The sequence below is a fragment of the Notamacropus eugenii genome, chromosome 2, assembly GCF_028372415.1.
Source record: "Notamacropus eugenii isolate mMacEug1 chromosome 2, mMacEug1.pri_v2, whole genome shotgun sequence".
Taxonomy (NCBI): Eukaryota; Metazoa; Chordata; class Mammalia; order Diprotodontia; family Macropodidae; genus Notamacropus; species Notamacropus eugenii.
Window position 1 is genome coordinate 243,025,403 of NC_092873.1, and position 21,683 is coordinate 243,047,085.

The 21,683-nt window shown below is 37.2% G+C and overlaps 1 protein-coding gene across 1 annotated transcript in view; it reads left to right on the plus strand.

Moving 5' to 3' along the window:
- Positions 1 to 21,683, plus strand: part of MTHFD1L (methylenetetrahydrofolate dehydrogenase (NADP+ dependent) 1 like) — a 211,194-nt gene that overhangs the window by 115,383 nt on the left and 74,128 nt on the right. The window contains exons 21-24 of the mRNA XM_072643697.1: positions 11,101 to 11,240; positions 12,232 to 12,273; positions 13,411 to 13,511; positions 14,254 to 14,431. Coding sequence (XP_072499798.1) covers positions 11,101 to 11,240; positions 12,232 to 12,273; positions 13,411 to 13,511; positions 14,254 to 14,431 — 461 coding nt within the window. The remainder of the gene's footprint in view (positions 1 to 11,100; positions 11,241 to 12,231; positions 12,274 to 13,410; positions 13,512 to 14,253; positions 14,432 to 21,683) is intronic.

Below are 21,683 nucleotides of genomic sequence, written 5' to 3' on the forward strand. Positions count from 1 at the left end.
ATAAAAGTCCTTAGGTAGTTAGATGCATTTTTCACCATTATCCTGATTTTGTGTCATTATACACTTAACAGAACAAATCTCAGGGATTTGCTGGAGCTGGCCCTGAGAACCACATGTTAAATTTTATTTTTAGGAAGAGAGCACTTATACTTAAGAAATAAGCAATGCCTATCAGGTCTTGCTATAGTGTTTCATTGATTTTTAGACTTGAGAAATTGTTAATAATGCATATTATATTTAAAATTGTGTGCATACAATCTCTCCCTCTCTCCTTGTTAAATTTTTACCATCACACCCCTGGGTTTATCCCATGTGAGCATTGAAATCCTCAAGCCTTAGCTAAAATTTTGTTCACTGTCAAAAATTTGCTGGAATACTGAGAACATTAATAGCATGGTATAAATGATAATTTTATCCACAGTCAGACCAACAAATCTGGGAAACTAGAGAATGAATTTGTAACCATTGAATTTTATAAAAGAAGTTCATTATTGTTTATATTTTATTTTTATCATTTTTCCAAATTAATTTGTTCATTGAAATTTTTCAGCATTAAAAAATGAAATTAACATAATGGAAAGTCTTCCTTGCCAGTATTATGGCACAAAATTATTTGGTTTTACAGTAGGATATTTTTATGCTCTGTGCATTTTTATTCCAGTTGGGGGAGTATGGTATACATATACTGCAAAGAAATATGATCTTTCCCTGCCTGTCATCCCACCTGCATCTTCTTTGGAATGAAAGGCACAAAAATAAACTTTTAGTCCATCTGTGAATTATTCCAGTTTTCCTGGAAAATAATTTGGAACTATGCCAGAAGAGTCACTAACCTCTTCATATGTGCCCTTTGACCTAGTGATCCCATTGAGAGGAATACATACCTCAGAGTTCAAAGATAGTTAAACAGGTCAAAAATACTCAGAGCTGTACTTTCCATGATGGGAGAGAAGGAAGGAAGGAAGGGAGGAAGGAAGGAAGGAAGGAAGGAAGGAAGGAAGGAAGGAAGGAAGGAAGGAAGGAAGGAAGGAAGGAAGGAAAGAAAATGGTACCCATTGACTGGGGAATAGCTAAAGAAATTATGGTATGTGAATATGATGGCATATTACTGTGCCATAAGGTGCTCAAAATGGAGACTTCAGTGAAACATGGGAGGACTTGAATGAACTTAAAGAATCAAGTAAGCAAAACCAGAAGAACAGTGTATACAGTCACTACAATAATATAAACAGAAAGTTCTCCACAGCTATCCTAACCTAGACCTACCACATTGCTACTATGTGGCAGCACCTGTGTACAGCTTCTCCATGGCCCACTCCCAAGGTATGTCAGTCATTTGCCCTGTCATACCACTCCAGAACACCTCTCCCCCAATCACTCTCCCTTAGGTGCATTCTTTTCTCCTTTCTCTCTTTACAGCTTAATCACTTCCCACTTTGTCCACTTTTTCTTTGCCACTTTTACAACTGTAAAAGTTGTAAAATTTTGTAAACTCTGTGACCCCCTGTCTCTCACTTCTTTTCAGTCTGGGTTTCTTCCCTGTTCCTGTCCTGCCTTTTCATTATTACAAAGCAGCACTACCCAGCACTACAGAGAGTGATGGGATGGCTGGAGAACTTCAAGCTTTTTTATATATACATATATGAGTGTGTGTGTATATATATATGTACACATATGCACATATATACATATATAATTGCAGCAGATTCAATTTATAACACTAAAAAAAATCAGTGTTAACTCATTTTTTTGGAGAATTAAACTAGAATGCATTTAGATTACCTACATTAAAAAGCTAGATGGTTCTGAAGACTTAATTTATAGAAGAGATAAGTTGCTATGGTCTTTTAAGAATGCTTAGCAAAATAATTATTCATGAAAAACTCTAGAATAGGCTATGGGTAAATTCTTCTGTTTCTGTTCTTTAAAGCATCTCCTTGTGATATCCCCTCTGTGGCCAAAAAAGTACAAATTACCACATTAAATTTGCACGTTTGGCAGTCATGATACTAACACCAACACAATTTTCCTGAGTTTTGCCTCATTTTGGTGTGTTTTCTGATATATGTGCCTCAGCAGGTCAGGCATACCTTTGGTAGAGGGACTTTTATGTGCACATGCTGTGAAAATTTGAACATTAAGGCATTCCAGGAACCTGAACAGGTCAGGGCTACAAATACAAACACCAAAAGTAAGGACAACTTTTAGTTTTCTAAGAAATTTAATAGGTCCAAGTTTAAATTCAACTGGCAAGGATCTCCAGAATTTAAAATGGCCAAACATCTGGTTTGTTCTTCCTGACAGCTTTTGTAATGACCCTGACTTTTCAATGTAGATAAATTGATTCATCCTGCTTTACTTTGGCTGCTGCCTCCCCTGCCCACCCTCCCAGTCATTGAGAAAAGAAAAAAAGAAAAAAAACTGTCAAGCCTCAAAGGCTAACCCACCTTAAGCTTCAGATTCAGGATTTGTGTTTTTCTGTGACTTTGAACTCTATCAGCACACAGCTGCCGCAGACCAGAGCTATTTACCTAAGGGAGTGAAGAAGCAATTCTGAAGCATCAAGTTTCCATTTTCTTTAGTTCAGGAGTTGTGGCTGATGGCTTTAATGTTGAAGTTTATCCTAGCATATACCACTTCTTCTAGTATAAAGGTTCTCTTTTTATTTCTAATTTGATGTGAGAAGGTTCAGTGGTAACTGAATGAAAAGTTACAGCTTTTATTTCCACTTCTGTTTACAAGAAACTCTTTTTGAGGATTAAGCAAACCAGGCTGCCTTGGGCAAACAGGTTTCTTATCTCTCCCCATTTCAAGACTAGCTGGATGCAAAGTCCTAATTCTTTTGTGAGCCCTGTAGCAGCCCATAAATCCAAGGTCATGTCCAGATGTAATAGACAACTCCGCATACTGTATTAGACTCTTGAGTTATAGCTTTATAAATGAGTTTTCATGAGGAGAGATATTATTGCTTCTAAAAAGTGGCTATGAAATCTGTCGATCTATTTTGGCCACTACACCATTAATTCTGATCATTTTCTGTCTTGGAATGGAATAGTGTTACCCCAGTGACATTTAAGTGGGCAGTTTTTCTATTGTAAAAGTTACTGTTATGTATCCAAATGGCCAGAGACTTGGTACCAGTTACACTGACACCCTTCACTGTGATACATCCCACAGAGTATGAGGCATATATTAGTTAAAAAGAAAGAGCATCTGAATGCTTCTAAACCAGTTGTTTGTCTCACTTCCAAGGAAGAAAGATGGTGATGACAAGTTTAAACCACTCAATCCTCAGTTAATACAGGGAGCAGTGGAGAACTCTGTCCATTTCACTGATGGGTAATGTAGCACTTCTAAGTGGTTGCCTAGATAGTTGAGTTGCAGATTTTAACAGTTCTATCAAATGTCATTGTCCTATAGAAAAGTCAGGTGATTAGACGACTCTGTAACTCAGCCTACTACCAGATCATTTATTCAGTCCTTTCCAGCATAGGAGCCAACCAGATATTTAGTAACTATATTAGCTAGCTTAATTTCCTGCTCTTTTGGTTAAAAAAAAAAAATAGCATAGGTATTGGCCATTACCTGTAGAATCTTATTGGCAATGTCTAGGAGTGAGTTGGATCCCAAGGAAACTAGAAGGCCATATTGGATTTTTGTCTCTAGTTCCCTTCTCTCACATTATAAACCAACTGGGCAATAGGTTAACTTATCTCTTAACCATTCACAGATAGGGACCTAACATGTTGCAGTAAATTCTTGTTGAGCTAACATTGATGAAGAATAGGATATTCTGATTAATAAGATGACACCTATCCAGAGTTTGTCAATTTTTTTAAAAATTGAATAAAAAATACCCTGGTATTAGGAACCAGATTCTTTAGAAATCTTTCTAGGACCTTGCCATACTTTTAGAGTCGTATGATGTCCCAAAGTGCTCATTAAAAGGGAGTATTCTGTTTAACAGAATGCCAGATGTTCAGGGCAGCATAGTATTGTTAAGCACTTGATTGGAAATGAAAAAACCTGCATTGTAATTCCAGTTCTTTCTATTACCTAGCTACATAACTTTAACCAAGCCATTTTATGTTTCTGGGTCTCAGATTACTTATGAATAAGATGATGATGGTAGACTACGTTCTACCTGCTAAGAAAATGCAATTCTTTATCCAAATTGAAAAAAAGAAAGTGGCTAAAAACCCATACCTTTTTAAGCAGAGATTCCAGTATTGGGTGCATACCCCAAGTAGGTCATTTATTCTCCCCTTGCTAAAAAAAAAAGCCCCACACATACCAAAAATACTTTTTTGTAGTAGGCAAGCTCCAGAGATAAAATAGGTGCCCAGCATTTGAATAACTAAAAGACAAGTTCACAGGATCCAAAGGACTTTAGAGGCCATGGAGTTCAATACCCATTTTACAGATGAAGAAACTAAGATGCAGAAATTTTCCCCAGGGTCACACAATTAGTAAATGTCTAATAGGTTTTGTTGTTGTTTGTTTTTTTCCTTAACCTAGAGTTTGCAGTGTCCTATCTGCTATATCATGTTGCTTTTTTTATATGAGTGTAATAAAATATAAAGGTACTATAAAAAATAAATATATTTGGTGGGACAGAGTCAAGATGGCAGAGTGAGAGCTCGTACTCACCTAAACTCTAGAACAAACTCCTTCAGATACCTCTAAAAAGAGAATCTGAATAAATTTTAGAGTAGCAGAATCCCATAGGAGACAGTGTGGCAGATTTCCAATCCAGGACAGACTGGAAAGTCAATGAGAAAGATCTATTGCATGGGATCGGAGGAGTTTGCACAGCACATAAGTTGTACCAGCGCAGTCCCCTTCATAGCAAAGCTGAGCAGGAAGTCCTGGGGGTCTGAAGCAGCAGTAGTGTGGATTCTCAAACATATCAACCCAGGATGGGGATCCAGTGGAAGTGAGTAAGAGAGAAGTGCAGAACCCCAGGTAACTGCAGCAGCCTCCTGAGGCTATCAGCACACAGATTAAATGTCTATAAGTCACCTACTTGAACTTCCTGGAGCCAAGATGGAGGAGTGATTGGCAATTGCTATCTCCTTCCCCTTGTTGACCTTGAAAAGCCCAGAGAATATTTCCCCAGAAAAAATTCTTGAACAGTAGGATCAGCTAAAGGGGTAAATAGTCTCTTAATCCATGAGGCTAAGTAAATCGTAAAGCAGGGATCCCTCTTGCTGTGGCTGAAGGGGACCAGAGCTGTCCCAGGTAGCCCCACTTCAGCGAACTGGGAGATCCTGAAACCCAGGGAGATGGAGCTCACAATCATCAACACCAGGACTCCAGGAATGCCTCAGCACCCCAGGGGAATCGGGAAGACACAGGAAAACACTAGCGTAGATGGGTTCACCAGCCGCTGAGCTTGCCTATGCCCTAGCTCAGCAGAGGAGAACTCCTGTGGCCCGACAACTCCTCCCCTACACTTAACACAGCTAGCTCCAGTATAACTCAGGGGAAACTCAGAAAGACTTCACCTGGCCTCTGCTTTCAAACACACCAGCCAGCTCAGCACCAGGTAAGCTGCAGCATTTTAGCTTCTAGCTGAAAGAACCAGAGGCCACAACACACAAAGCCTCAAGTTCTAGGCACAAGAACTGTGAGACAGAGCCCCCTGTGCCCCAGAAGCAGGGATTCACCTTAAAAAACAGGAAAAGGGTGATCATCGTGAGCAAGAAGCACATCAGAAAACAAAAGACCATAGAATCTTTCTGTGGGAACAAGGATCAAAACAACAAATACCAGAGAGGTCAGCACTGAGACTGTACCCTGATCTGAAACTTCAGAAAGGAATATGAACTGGTCTCAAACCCAAAGAGCATTTTTGGAAGAACTCAAGAAGGATTTTAAAAGCCAAATTAGAGAAATGGAAAAAAAAAAACTGGCCTATGATTTTAAAAATATGAAAAAAGAATTCATCGAAGAAAACAGCTCTTTAAAAAAGAAAATTGGACAAATGGAAAAGGAAGTACAAAACCTAACTGGAGAAAATAACTCCTTAAAAGGAACAATTGGGCAAATGGAAAAGGAGATAACAAAAGTTAACTGAAGAGAACAATCTACTAAAAATTAGAATTGGGCAAGTAGAAGCTAATGACTCTATAAGACACCAAGAATCAATCAAATGTAATCTAAAGAATGAAAAAAATAGAAGAAAATGTTAAAAAAAAGGGGGGGGGGCAATATAATGAATACAGAGAAGTCACAAGAAGATTTATATGAACTGATTCCCTTTAGGGAACCAAGAAAAACATTTTACATGAATTAAAATGTAGAGAACAGCAGAAATAAAACAATCAAAACTGAACACTGCAAAATTATGATGACCAAGCTTAGAAAAATGAACCTTGATAAGATATTTCTCCATGCTTCTTTGCAGTGGTAGGAAACTATGGATGTGGAACACTGCATATATTGTCAGGATGTTTAGATGTGTTGGTTAGTTTAGATCACTGGTTCTCAACTTTTTGGTCTCAAGACATCTTTATATTATTAAAAGTTGAAAAGTTTTTTGTTTGTGTGGGTTATATCTGTTGATATTTACTGTATTTGTAATGATAAATCTTTAAAATATTAATTCATTTAAAGAGTGATAGACCAATTACATGTTACTACAAATAACTTTTTGATAACCATTTTCCAAGACAAATTTCTAAAAAGTAATGTTGTTTTTACATATTTTACAAGCCTCTCTAATATCTGACTGACTAGATGACAGCTGGATTGTTATATCTACTTCTGTGTTTGGTCTGTTCTAGGGTATTGCTTTGGCTGAAGTAGATGAGGAAAAATTCAGCTTCAGATAGATTTTGTTGTTGTTGGTTAGCCATGTCCAGACATGTACAACTCGTCATGACCTCTTTTGGGGTTTTCTTGACAAAGATACTGAAGTGGCTTACCATTTCCTTCAGTTCATTTTACAGGTGAGGAAACAGGCAAACAGGGTTAAATGACTTACCCAGGGTCACCCAGCTAGTGTCTGAGGCCAGATTGAATTCAGGAAGATGAGTTTTCCTCACTCCAGGCCCAGCACTCTACCCGACCCAGCTCTTTCAAAGAGATATCTAGTTGAAAATGGGAAGAGGATTGTAATAGGAGAATAACTTGCTATTATCATAAAAAATATTTTTGACCTCCTAAACAGGTCTTAAGGACCCTCATGGATTCATAGAACCACTGGTTTAGATGATTTTTTTTCCCTTCCTCTTTCAAAATTCTTTGTTTAAAGGGATTACTTCCAGGGACAGGAAGGGAGGAGGAATACATTGAGAGATGGAGGTAATATTAAATAATATTAAAAGAAGATGTTGATAAAATTTAATTTTCAAAAATCCTATATGTGAGATGAAGTCAAAACAGCATTTAAAAATAAAAGCCAGCAGTCTGATGTTTTTCTCTTCTCCCAACTTATCACACTCCCCCTCCCCCCAAAAAACAAAACCCACAGCCCTTATTGGTTCTTGTCACTTTAATGTTCCTTCAGGTATTTGGTGAGTCAGAGATGCTCTCCAGTTTGTTGAGAGGTCTCTAGTAGATATTCACCACATATTGCACTATAGCTCTCTTGTGTATTCTTTTAGCTGAGAATGCCCAGCTTCCATCTTCTCCCCCTCTCCCTACTGCCCTCCTGCAGCCCGACATACTTCAAAGGCATAGAGGGATCTGTGCCAGACCCACAGCTGGCTCCTTTGATTGAGGGCAGGTTTGCCTGGCAGTACTCATCCAAAATAGCCAGTTCCCTTCCTAACTCTAATCCACTAAAACTTTCCTTTTGAGCTCATTGTGAGGTTATGGAATTTGATTCCTGCTATGCTACACAAGCAGTATCTAAGAACCTTGTACTTACATAATAAGAATATCACTCCTGTTTCCTGTTTTTATTCCTGTAGCAAGCTGAATAACTTATAATTCCCCCCCCCCCAAATAGACTGTTGAAAGAAATATTTGCTCTTGGCTATGCTGAATTTATTCTAAAATTTATTAAATCACACCTTCATCAATGAGTATGAACTTTCAGACCATTAGGCAAACAATAAATTCTATTTCTCATATGCTGAATAGTTGCCAGTGAGTCTGAAAAGGCTAAGATATGTCATGCCTCCAAATGAGAGTGATTTCTTTCCATCCTTCTCACTGAAGTCCCAGATGAATGATAGTAACACATCACAGATTCTTGTATCATGTAACGATTGCATGTTCCCTACCTTCTTAATTCTCTGTGACCTGCCTGTTGTCTTTGGAAAGTCTGATATTTCAAAGGAGGAAATGAGATGACAACGATTGCATTGAGCATTCGAGCATGAGCAGTTTTTCTGTGTACGAGAATTTGTCACTTTCTCCTGTTCTCATTGAGTTATTTGCTACTCCCTTCATTTGCCCTTGGTAGCCCTCATCCTTCACCTTTGTTACTGCATCCTGTTTCCTTCCTCCAGCTGGAGTTAAGCTTTCCCTGCTATCCTAGTATTGTTGTGGTTTTTTTCTAGTTTGTGTCTCAGCATCTAAAATTAAGTATAGCAAAGTCAGTGTATGTATTTAAGGTTTTCATTCCATTATCAGATGCTTCATCTGGGTCTTCTCTAAATTCTCCCCCTTCCCTCTTTTGTAGGGGAGAAAAATGAAAATATGAAAGGAAATAATTGAGAAAGAGTGATTCTCAGTACCCAGTTAGGCATTTGCATTGTGAATGATGTCCTGTGTGGTAAGGCCTTGATAATAAACAGAGCAAGTCCCTGAGCCTGAGGTGCTTTTAGGCCATTAATGCATACTCAGATAAATAAAGTATGAGGAGCAGACAGTGCATCAATGCATGCTCATGATACAAAGTATCCCATTCTAAGTGCAGAAGAGAAGATACAACTTCCTTTGGGAACTCTGAAGGAGAGACATGACCCAGCACCTGGTCTCATATTGTAGTTTTTGTAACAAACTTGCACCTGTGACTTCGTGAGAAACTGAAAGCATGGAGGGTAAGGGAACTGGGGGAGATAGAAATTCATCATTAACATGTTTCATGACTCAGCCATATCTGAGTGGGTTGTGTGGTCAGAGCAAAAATATACACAGTTCTTCCCACCGTGGTTTCAGATTGCGCACTTCTGCACACTTGTTGGGGTCCTTGGGTGATATTCTCCTGTCTTGTTCTTAAATGTTAATGATGTCAGCAAATGAGAAAAGAGTTTGAGAAAAAGCCTGGTAAAAATGAAAAGAGTAAAGGATTTGGTATCAGGACCATGGTTCAAATCTATCCCGTCACTTAAGCCTATTTGACTTTGGGTAAGTCAGTTAACTCTTGGAACCTTGGATTCCTCATCTGTAAAATGAGGGAGTGAAATGGATGGTGCCTGTGGTCCTTCCTGCTCAAAATCTGTGATATGTGATCCTAAGAAAGACAGAAGTAGATGGGATATACTAATATCTGGCAGGTAGAAAAGGACCCATTTTGCATCAGTGGGTACCATCTTTAGTCAATCAGTATGCAGAGACTATTAATGATAAATTGGGCTTTCCTATAGTCATTCAGTAATTTGCATCATAAGAAAAAGTCGTCACTTGTAAACAGAATTTATTTTTTTGTGTGTGAATATTGTCATGGTGTTCTGATCACTTAGTCCACAAAAAGTACTAAGTAATTGTAGATTTTTTTTCTCAAAATTGGGTTTTGAAAATGTGCATAATTGAAAATTTTTTTATTAGAGCTTTATCCTAGTCTATAATATAAGTAATATTACATTTAAAATTAATGCCATGTATCATACTACTCACTCTCCCAGGATTTCATTATATGGTTACTTTATCCTTTTACATTTGTAGTTTGCATTAGTATAATTTATTGAATAAAATAAGCAAACAAATAAAAGAACCATTAGTATGATTTTTAGCAAACTCTTCACTGCATGCATGTGTGAACACGATGCTGGTGACCCACTGTTATTTTATGACGTGTCTTTCCACTGGTGGCAATGGATTTTCACTGAACCATTCACACTTTGTGATGGCAAGGGTACAAACCATTGTGACCAGTGGCACTTGTTTGCAAGGCAGATGCAAACAAGGTGGATGTGGCATCTGTAGACAAAGAATGTCATAGGCTCATAGATGAATCAGACCTATAGCCTATGTCTTCATTAATAACATTTCTGACCCACAAAGCTACCTGATTGGTCAACACAAACTCAGCCAGCCATCAAAATGCATTTTATTTGAGTAAATTCCAAATGAAAATGTTGTGTTGTCTCCCTGCCTTGTGCTCAAGCTGTCCTTCATCCCTAGAATGCCTTCTTTATCTCTATCTTTGTCAATTCAAATTTCCCTCACAGCTCAGCTCAACTGCCACCTCCTACATGAGACCTTCCTTGATCCCTTAACTGATACTTCCCTTGTACACAAAATTACCTTTTAGATACTTTCATATATACTTTGTATTTACTTAAATATGTTTAACTTGTGTCCCCCTGTAGCAGGAATCCATGAACTTTTTTTTAATGTTAATTTTATTTCAGTGTAATTAGTTTCTTTACTAATTCTATGTATTTTATTTTATACACTTAAAAATATTGTGAGTAAGGGTCCATGGTCTTAAATCCAGAGTGCCAAAGAAGAAAAATATCAAAAAAGATCAATGTTAAGCTCCTTGAGGCCAGTCATTGATTGTTTCATTTTTATCTTTGTATACCCAGTGACTAGTATATATTAGGTGCTTAATGAATGCTTGTTGCTTAATTGATAGCCTCCTTCTTTATGTATATAATACCATTATCCAGTTTCCTTTGGTGTTATTTGAACTACAATGGAAAAAGTCGAAGGTTTTTTTAAAGGTGTATTTTATTATCTATAAAAGAAAATGGTGACCCTTGAAATTAAAAAAAAAAAAAAGGACATCCTCTGGCCATATTTTGTCGCTTCCCAGGAGAAGGCAATAGATATTCATTGCCCTGGGGCCTTGGAAAAATTTCAGATTGATTTACCACTCTTTGGAGATGGGAAGCATTTATGTTTAATAGTTACTCTCTCTATATATAATAGTTAATCATGTTCTTAGAAGGTAATGGTATTTTACTTTATTCCTAACAGTCACAGAAGCTGGCTTTGGAGCTGATATTGGCATGGAGAAATTCTTCAATATCAAGTGTAGAGCTTCTGGCTTGGTTCCCAATGTGGTGGTTCTGGTTGCAACCGTGAGGGCATTGAAGATGCACGGAGGTGGCCCAAGTGTAAGTTCATGCTATGTCTTCACATAAAAGTTTGGTTTTAAAAATTTATGAAACAAACACTTAATACCTGAAACTTTTCATGCAGAGCTGCTCATCTATTTCAGTACATTTGCTTGTCCTGAGTTTTTTCTTTCGCATCTATCCATGGCTGCATGCTTCTTAAAGACTGAAAAGTACTAAATGACACCCACAGAGATGTTCTCTAGCTTTGGGTTCATTTTAATTTTTTTAAAATTAGCTGAGTTTACAACTACGTAATAAATAGTGGGATAGCTAAAAATCCTTGCTCTGAAAAAGAAACAAAAGAATTATGATGAATGAATCAGTGTTGAAAGTCTTTCATTTTTTGGCTTTGTGCTCTTCTCGTTCATTGATACATCCTCTCTCATCAGATTTCTGAAAATCATGTCTCTTGCTATCAATTATGTCCTGGTGTTGGATTATTTCAGCAATGAATTTGTTTCAAGAAATCAGTCTTTTAAACGGAAATGCCCTGCCCCCTCTAAAATTTATTTTGTTGAAATTTTGTTTTTCAGTTTTCAAGAATTTTCCAATTGTAAAAACTTGAGATTTTCAAAAAGAAATCAGTTCTGTGAAGTCTAGTTTATTAGCAGCTTCCATAAATGGTAGTTTCATCATATGTTACATTGGCATTTTCATCTTTGATCTTTTTGATAGCATATGGTGCACAGAAGGGCTGAATGAATGAATGGCTTCACAAATCAAGATCTGCTAATGGTTACAAATGTGATATATGTTATACCACATTACAGCCTGAAGCTTTATTCCTCCTTTGTTGTGGACTATATCCACTTTGTTGTGGCTTTGGAGTTCCTAGGGGCTGCTATTTGCTCATGTTCACCCCCATACCTCATGAGAATCCATAGATACTTTTTCCCATCAAAACGGACAAGATACTATGGAGGTGGAATTAAAATGTTGGTAAATTGAACTAAACATTTTATGACATTTTCCTGTTTCCTAATTTTAGGTAACTGCTGGTGTCCCTCTTAAGAAAGAATATACGGAAGAGGTAAGGGAAGCTTTATAAAAATCTGCTATATGGTATCATTTGAATAATTTTATTCATCAACTTTTGAAAGAAGATCATGGCTTTTAACTGGGGAAGAGGCTAGGATTATGCAGTCCATAAATGGCCATTTTGAACCAAAGAGTTCTCATTCTCCAAGATGCCATGAAATACACAAGGTCTTTTTCTCTACCCTGGAAAAATCAGGAAACTCAAATTTATAAGTGTATTTGATAGACAAAATCACTTTATAGTAAGTTCTTTCCTTTGGCAACCTGTTACTTCAAACCAGAATCCTCATTGTTCCTACAATATCTTATGTAGGCATCTCAGTAATAGCCTCTGAATGATAGTCAAACTTGGAAGTCTAGGAAGAAAAACCCTATGGTTTTTACTATAGTTTTATAGTTTTCATAGTTTTAACTAAAAAGGACCAGATTAGCCCAGGAGAAAGAGCAGTAGAGTAGTAGGATGCTTCATCATCAGAATTACTCACAGACATGATCCAATAAAAATTGGCTACCTAGCAGGCGAGGGTACTTGGCACAAGCATGAATTATTGGGTTGTTGAAGAAAGCCAGTCATAGCTGTTGTTATATTCTGTTGAGTACAGCATGACTCACAAACAGGAAGTCTGTTGTTTTTTTTAAAAAAGAATATCTAATTAGATTTCTGAATTTGAAAGAAATAATAGGTTTGGAGGCTGTCTTTTTATGGTCTTTCCTGTAGCCTGTTAGTACTGGTTTTTCCTTAAGATGGAGCAAAGAATATAATGGGGAGAAAACTGGCACTGATTCACACCATTACTTGTGCCTTGTGTCAACCAGCCCACAGACATATTTGGCATGTTGTTCGTAGTATGACAGCCAATAAGACGAAATGCTGTCATAAATCCCAGGAAGTAGCAGCCTGACTTACACATTTAAGGCAGTTGATAGAGTTTTGCACAAGCAGCTGCTCTTCTTTTGAGGAAAAGGTGTTTCATATTGTTCTTAAATATAAAGAGAAGGAAAAAGAGAGTAAAGACAAATTATAAAAATAAACCCCCTCCAAAGCAATCCTGCTGTTTTTGGTTTTCTTGGCTTCACAAGGCTAAATGAGAAATGATACACTGGGCCAGCCAAATGGTTTTTCTTACAGAATCTTCAGCTGGTAGCTGATGGATGCTGTAACCTTAAGAAGCAGATTCAGATTGCACAACTTTTTGGAGTTCCAGTTGTGGTTGCTCTAAATGTCTTCAAGTAAGTCAAACCTCATGTTTTAAACAAGAATGGATCATTAGGTTTCCCTTCGAATTATTTTTACCTGGGGACAAATGGCATTTCTCTGTTCTTTTGAGACCTTATATTTAAAAGGTGAGGGAAAGAGAATACTACCAATAACTGATCTTTTAGAATTTGTTGGGTTTTTTTCCTAGAAGAGCAAATGTGTCATGCTGCACATTTTTAATTATGAGAGGGACCAGATGAATATTTTTTAAAAACCTGAGTTTTTTGTTTAGTTTTTTCTTTTTACCCTTACAAACCCCAAAAAGAATCATTTTACTTTCTCTTCTTCCTTAAAAAAAAAAACTAAAAAAAAAAAAAAAAAAACTAGAGTGATATGTAGAATAGCAGTACTCAAACATTTTTACGCTCTTAAAAATTGAGAATTCCCCAAAGAGGTTTTGTTTATGTGGGTTATATCTACCTATATTTGCCATATTAGAAATTAAAATATTTTAGTGTTATTATGAAAACAGTTTTGACTTCTTGGACCCCCCTGAAAGAATCTAAGGGACTGTGAGGGCCCTAGATCATACTTTAAGAACCACTAATACTCAGCTGATAAAAGCTTGAGCCTAAAATATTAAACCATTTTTGAGAACGGTTAAAAATCTAAAATCCCATTTGTTTATACATGGTGTACATCCTTCTGGTGTTTTAAAAGCCACCCCCTAAATAACTTCAGAGTCCAAACTATCGGTATTTCCATCACCAACAGGAGTGACACACGTGCTGAGATTGATTTGGTCTGTGAACTCGCAAAGAGAGCTGGAGCCTTTGATGCCGTCCCCTGCCACCACTGGTCCATTGGTGGTAGAGGATCAGTGGACTTGGCTCGTGCAGTGAGGGAAGCTGCAAATCGAGGAAGTCACTTCCGATTCCTCTATGATGTTCAAGTAAGAAGGAGGGGAAGGGTAGGAGGGAAACAGGGAGGAAGATGACTGTAACTAATGTGGTTTTCACACCTTACGTGGACTTATTAAATCATCATAATTTCCACTATAAGAATTTTTCCACTATGGAATTTTCTAGAACTATGTTTAGTCCATTTAAAAAAGGGGGGAAGGAAATGATGGTAGAGGGGAGAAAAGGGGAGGAGTTTGTTTGTTCCTTTGTTTTTATTTCTTAGCTATTTTTAGAAAGATTGACCCACCCCACCTCTGCTGGCAATTCTTTGTTAGCTAAAAAAAAAAAAAGAGAGAGTATAGCTAAACTAGCCAACCCAGCAACTTCACCAGATAGCATCTTCATTATTCCAAACTCAAAGTCCCCCACCTCCCTACCCAAAGGAGAGATGCATTTCATCCTCTCTTCTTTTGTACCCTAATTAGCCATTACTCAATTCGGCCCGCTTTTAGTAAATGAATGACTGAATAAATACTCCTGGTCAGGAAGGACAGTCTTTTCTATTTGTATCCCTACTGATTTGCGCTAATCACTACAGTATCTTTGCCAAGAATACCCCAAATGGGGTCAGAAGAGTAGGACACAACTGAAATGACTAAACAACTAGAGGCAGCTAATTGTCACAGGGCTTGAAATCAGGAAGACCCGGGTTCAGATGTGGCCTCAAACACTTACTAGTTGTGTCACCCTGGGCAAGACACTTACTAGTTGTGTCACCCTGGGCAAGTCACTCAACCCTACTGCCTCAGTTTCCTCATCTGTAAAATGAGCTGAAGAAGGAAATGGCAAACCACTCCAGTATCTTTGCCAAGGAAACCCCAAGTAGGGTCATGGAAGAGTCCTCCTCAACAGAAATGACTAAACAAAAAATGCTCTGTACATAGTAAGTACTTAATAAAGCCTCTTTTCAGGAATGAATAAAAAAAATTGATTACATGCATCTACAAAAAGAAAGTCCTTGCTGTCAAGGCTCATGTTAGGGAAAGGGCACCTATAAGAAAATGTACTTTTGGAGAGGTGTTTTGAACTGGGAATCCAGAGAGATGGTAAGTAGAGCCATAGAGCCATGAGGGTGCGTGGGGAGCAGATTTTCAAGTGGCATGGCATGCAGATGACCAGAAAGTATCAGTGTGGTTGTTTCTTTTTTACATTATTATAGTCATCATGGATATTGTTACCCTGGTTTTGCTTATTTGATTCTCTTTTTCCCCACTTAGTAGTATTTTATTTTTTTCCAATTACATGTAAAGATAGTTTTCAACATTCACTTGTACAGGTTTTTGAGTTCCAAATTTTTCTTCCTCTACTCCCTCCTCCCCAAGACAGCATGCAATCTGATACAGGTTATACATGTACAATCATATTAATCATTTCCACAATTGTCATATTGTAAAAGAAGAATCAGAACAAAAGGGAAAAACCATGAGAAAGAAAATATTAAAAAGTGAAACTAGTGTGTTCCAATCTTCTTTCAACTCTAGTTCTTTCTCTGGATGTGGATAGCATTTTCCATCATGAGTGTTTTGGAATTCTTGGATCATTATATTGCTGAAGTCTGTCATAGTTAATCATCTCACAGTGTTGCTGTTACTGTGTACAATGTTCTCCTGGTTCTGCTCACTTCACTCAGCATCAGTTCATATAAATCTTTCTAGGTTTATCTCAAATCCACCTGCTCATCATTTCTTATAGGACAATAGTATTCCATTACATTCATATACCACAACTTGTTCAGTCATTCCCCAATTGATGGGCATCTCCTCAATTTCCAATTCTTTGGCACCACCAAAAAAAGCTGGTATAAATGTTTTTGTACATGGGGGTCCTTTTCCTTTTTTTATGATTTCTTTTGGATACAGACCTAGTATCAAAGAGTATGCACCGTTTTAAAGCCCTTTGGGCACAGTTCCAAATTGTTCTATAGAATGGTTGGATCAGTTCACAACTCCACTAACAATGTATTAGAGTTACAATTTTTCCACATCTTCTCCAACATTTATCATTTTTCTTTTGTTATTGTAGCCAATCTGATAGGTGTGAAGTGGAATCTCAGAGTTTTTTAATTTGCTTTTCTCTAATTAATAGTGATTTAGAGTTGCTTATTTGATCTTTAATAAATTTATGCAAGTATTCCCAGATTTCTCTGCCTTCCTTACTTTCCTCGTTTGTTCATATCTTCAGCTATTCCTTAATCAATGGGTTTTTGGTTTGATTTGGGGCTTTTTGCTGTCACAAAAAATGGTTGCCCTGAGATATATAGGACTTGTCTATCTTTCTTTGAACTCTGTGGTTTATAATTCCCAGCAGTGGGATTGATGACTCAAAGGCTTTGTATGAATAGGTTAATACTTTTTCTGGCATAATTCCACATTATTTTCCAGGATAATTGAATACTCACACTATATCATTGAGCCTGTTTCCTCATAGTTCCTCCAATCTTGACTATTACCATCTTCTGTCTTCGCCATCTTCAGATGTTTGCAAATTTGTTGGGTATGATTTCATTAATATTTAAAATTCTTGAACTGTTGAATCTATAGTCCCTAGATAAATAATTCCAAGACTTGTGTCTTCTCAGATATTTAGTCTTGACTCTCCTGATTCCTCTACTTAAAAACTTTCCTGGTTTCATTTTTGTAATAGATGTTTCCCTATAGATAAAATACACACAAATTTATACATATATATAGTTTTATATGTATATCTTATGTATTATGTACATATGTAATATATCATGTATATATTATACATACAGTATATAACATGTATATTGTGTATTTTCTATGTATACTTATATATTGATGTAGAGAGAAATAGATATAATGAGCTATGTGTAGTTCTTGGTAGGAAATACATAAAATGCACACAGTCTCTCTTAAAATCCATCTGTCTATAAAAAGATTCTGTGTTTATTTTATATATTTCCTACCAAGAACTACATATAGATTTCTATAGATAGATAGCTCAATAAATGCTATGTGTTTTTAATGTATTTCATGGCTACATGTATTCCTCACATCTTTCAAGACCTCACAGTTTATTAATACACTTTCCTAGTGGTTGCACAAGTGATTAAAAAAAAATCACCATTCTTTTCTCCTGAGTTATAATTCTGGTGTGTACTTAGACACTATTTAGCTTTTCTGAGTCTCAGTTTCCCTGTCTAAAAATGTAAAAGTATGTAAAACCTAAACATTTTTTACATAACTGCAAGATGATACAATGAATAGGGCATCATTTTTAGTGTGACAAAGACCCAAGTTCAAAACCAGCCTCAGACACCAGTGGACAATTAGCTTTACTGTCTCTCAGTCTCAGTTTCCTCATTTGTAGATTGGGGCCAATAATACTATCTACCTCCCAGGGTTCTTTCAAGGTCCAAATGAGATGATTTATGTAAAGCACTTCACAAACCTTCAGGTGCCATCTAATTGCTGGTCATATCATTACCTACCACAAAAAGCAGTAGTGAAGAGTGTGGCTTTGTAAATTGGAAAGTTCTGTGTAAACCTGAACTATTTTATTATAGTGACCATATTTTAGTCATATGTTGTGCGTGGGCTGTTAATGGGCTGTTGTTGTAGTGGCGTTATTGTTTATTTGTACAGATCCTTATTTGTCTCTGACAGTGGCTCTTTACAGATGTTGGCCAGGCCAACAGTGACATGTGCTCAAACCACACACGGCTTCTTCCCACACTGCTTGGACTAATCATACATTTTTTCACACACTGCTACCCACTCTACCCACCCATACTAAAATATGTTCTGGCTCTTGTCAAGAAAATCATTGCAGGTGAAAAGAAGGTTAAGTAAGAAAAAAGGGTTGGGTTTTTATAACAGTACTAACAGACATATACTAACCCTGAGATGAACCCTTTTATATTTTCTGCTGATATTTTAATGATGTAGGTGTTTAGTTTTTCTTTCAAGCTATTTTTCATGAAGAAAATGAAGGTAGGATCCAGGACCTTTCAGAAAAAACAAAAAGTTTGTAAGCCTATGGTCCTCATAGGTGGCCTAATTAGAAATAAAGCCTACATTTTTTTTAGGGCAAAACACGATTTGCTTCTTTTCACCCCAAAATCAATGATTCTATTAATTTCTATTCAGTATTTAAGTCAAGAATATTACAAATATTTGAACTCTTTTTTAATTGAGTTTAATTTCTTTTTAAGTTCTAAAATGTCTACCTAACTCCCTCCCCACCCCACACTAGAGAAGACTACCATTTGACATAGAGAGTAAGACAGACAGACAGACAGACATATATACATATATCTCTGGAGGTGGTTAGCATCTTCCTTCGTAAGTCCTTTGTAGTTGATTTGAGTATTTATAATACTCAGAATAACTTAGCTGTTCACAGTCATTCTTTGAACAATATTGCTGTTATGTGTATATAGTTTATTATAATGTATATTATGTGAATGTATGTAACATTTGCTTGGTTCTGCTCATTTTAGTTTTCATTATTACATGCAAGTCTTTCCCTGTTTTTCTAAAAGCACCCTGCTCATCATTTCTTATAGCACGGTAGTATTCCGTCACTATCATATCCCACAACCTGGTTAGCCATTCCCCAAATGATGAGCATTCCATCAATTTCCACCAGCTGTTTGCTTTAAAAAAAATTTGCTATGACAGGGAACTAAAATCGCCTTAGGTTTTATTGTTTATTCATTGCTAATTTTTATCACTGAAACCTGTGGTGTAGTTCTGTGTAAGTCACATATTGCTATAATGGAAATTTCTTTTTAACACAATATTTTCCAGCCACACACTGTGGCTTTTGTCCACAAATGTGTCCAGTATGACAACAATTTTAGTACAAAAATGTCAACAGTTGCTTGGGGTTTATTTTAATGATATTTTTACCTTTGTTCCATGATACAAAAAGAAACTTCCATTTTAACCATTCACTATGACAAAAAATATCAATACAAAAATATTTCAAGAGTTGCTTAGAGTTCCTTATAATGATATTTTTACCTCTGTTCCATTATGCCAAGGGAAACTGAGGACTGACCGTAACGACTGCAACCTAACCAAAGTCACACATTCAAGACTGGGAGTAAGATTTCAGTCTCCTAATTAACATTCTAATAATCTTCCTACTGGTAAAATCATTTATTCCTTGTTTCAGGTGGTGATATCAAAATGTCTTCTTAATGCTACCTTCTCCAATACCCTGCTACCTCTGTAATACCCATTGTCATCATCATCACTAATATTTGTTGGTCAGTCATGTCTGACTCTTCATGAGCTTGTGAACCACCACATGTTAGTATTGTCCATAGGGTTTTCTAGGCAAAGATACTGGAGTGGTTTGCCATTTACTTTTCCAGTGGATTAAGATAAACAGAGATCAAGTGACTATCCTAGGATCACACAGCTAGTAAGGGTCTGAGGCCAGATTTGAACTCAGGTATTCCTGATGCCAGGCCCAGGGCTCTGAGCCATCTAGTTGCTTCACTAACATTTATATACCACCATTTATCTGCAAAGCATTTACAAATGTTAGTTACCTCATTTTATTGTGACAGCTGTAGAAGGCAAGACCTGTTATGATCCTCACTTTGCAGATGGTGATACTGAGGTTGAGTGAGATTAAGTAACTGACTTGCCCTGTGTCTAAGGCAGGATTTGAACTCAGGTCTTTCTGGTTCCAAGTCCAACATTCTATCTATGGTGACCACCTCATGGCCCAGCCTACACAAGGAACAAAGAAGCAGTACTTACTAATCAGTTTGTATTCACCACTCCTTTGAGAGATAGTGTGTGTTCATCCTACATTGCCAAAGAAGACTATGCCATCAGAGAAATAATGACATGACTTGTACTTGGCTTTGTTGAGTGAGGGAGGGCTGTGCAGGTCACCAACCTCACTTCTCCTCCAGAGCCATCTGAATCCAGTGACCAGATATTCATCACTTGACTAAGATCACACAGCTAGTGAGTGTCAAATGTCTGAGGTGAGATTTGAACTCAGGTCCTCCTGACTCCTGCACTGGTGCTCTATCCACTGCACCACCTGGCTGCCCCCGAGAGAGACTGAGTATTGTAAGAAAGGATAACAGATGGGGAAATCTGTACCTTGGATAGTTCCATGGCAGCTTATGAAAGACCTAAGTACTATTGACAACTTTCTGTGGTCCCTCTTTTAGTTTGTATTAACAGAGAGAAGGAGGTTTTACGTAATTCAGCTCCTACTAAATTCCACCTTATAATTTTCTAAACTTAAATGCAGTGAAGTCCAGAGTTCATACCGTATATTTTACGGTTCTGCCTTACAAAAGCAATGTTTGGGGATCTCTAGATTCTAGATTATGATATTTTGTAACATTTTTTTCATCTTTTTTATTTTTTCCTTAGATCTAGCTTCATACTGTGCAGCTCCATCTGGGCTGGCTTGTGTTTCAGAGGGGCTCTTATAAGATGCCTTGAAGCTCTGCCTGCTAGAGCAGCCCACCTTCCTGCCTTTGGGGCTTTGCTCTAGATGCCTCTTAGCTTCCCAGTGTAAGCTGAACTACCTGTCAGCCTAAACTGTCTCTGGATACTTGAGTCTGTCTAGGCTCTATTCAGTCTTTCTGAGGCTTCTGCCTTAGTACATCCACCCCCACACTTGGTTTCCTATTACTGAAAGTAGGGTTGGTCTCCCCTCCTAAGAGGAAACATGAGGAGACTTGGGAAACACAGGAAATTGTTGGTATTCAGGGTGTGGTTGCTGAGATGCTTTTCTGGATAATGTGGGGAAGCTACTAATTACTCCAAACCTTGGATTTGGAGACTGAGTGAGCCTTTGCAGGGGAGATAAAAAGGGACAGCCAAATGGCCCAATATGGTATTCTTTGGAGAAGGGACATCTCATCTGGAATTAGGGAAGCTGCTTTTGAAAGCGAGAGGAGTAAAGATCATATGATAGTCATCCATGGTTAAATGGAAAATAAAATGCCTCACAAATCTAACAGTATATAAACCTCAGGTACATTACTAATGAATTTAGAGAACATTCAATTATATATAACCAATTAAGAGTTAGCTTCAGGTGCGATAAGACATCTCTCCAAATGGACATAAAGGTTAAATGCAAAAGACCTGATTTTCAAAACAAAATATGTAGCTTATAAAACTTGAAAATCAATTGAAAGAAGAGTTTACATTTGACAGAACCCAGTAACTAGCTATTTTACATATTCTTAGCATACTATTAAAAAAAGGCCATGACTTCATCCCAGTAAAA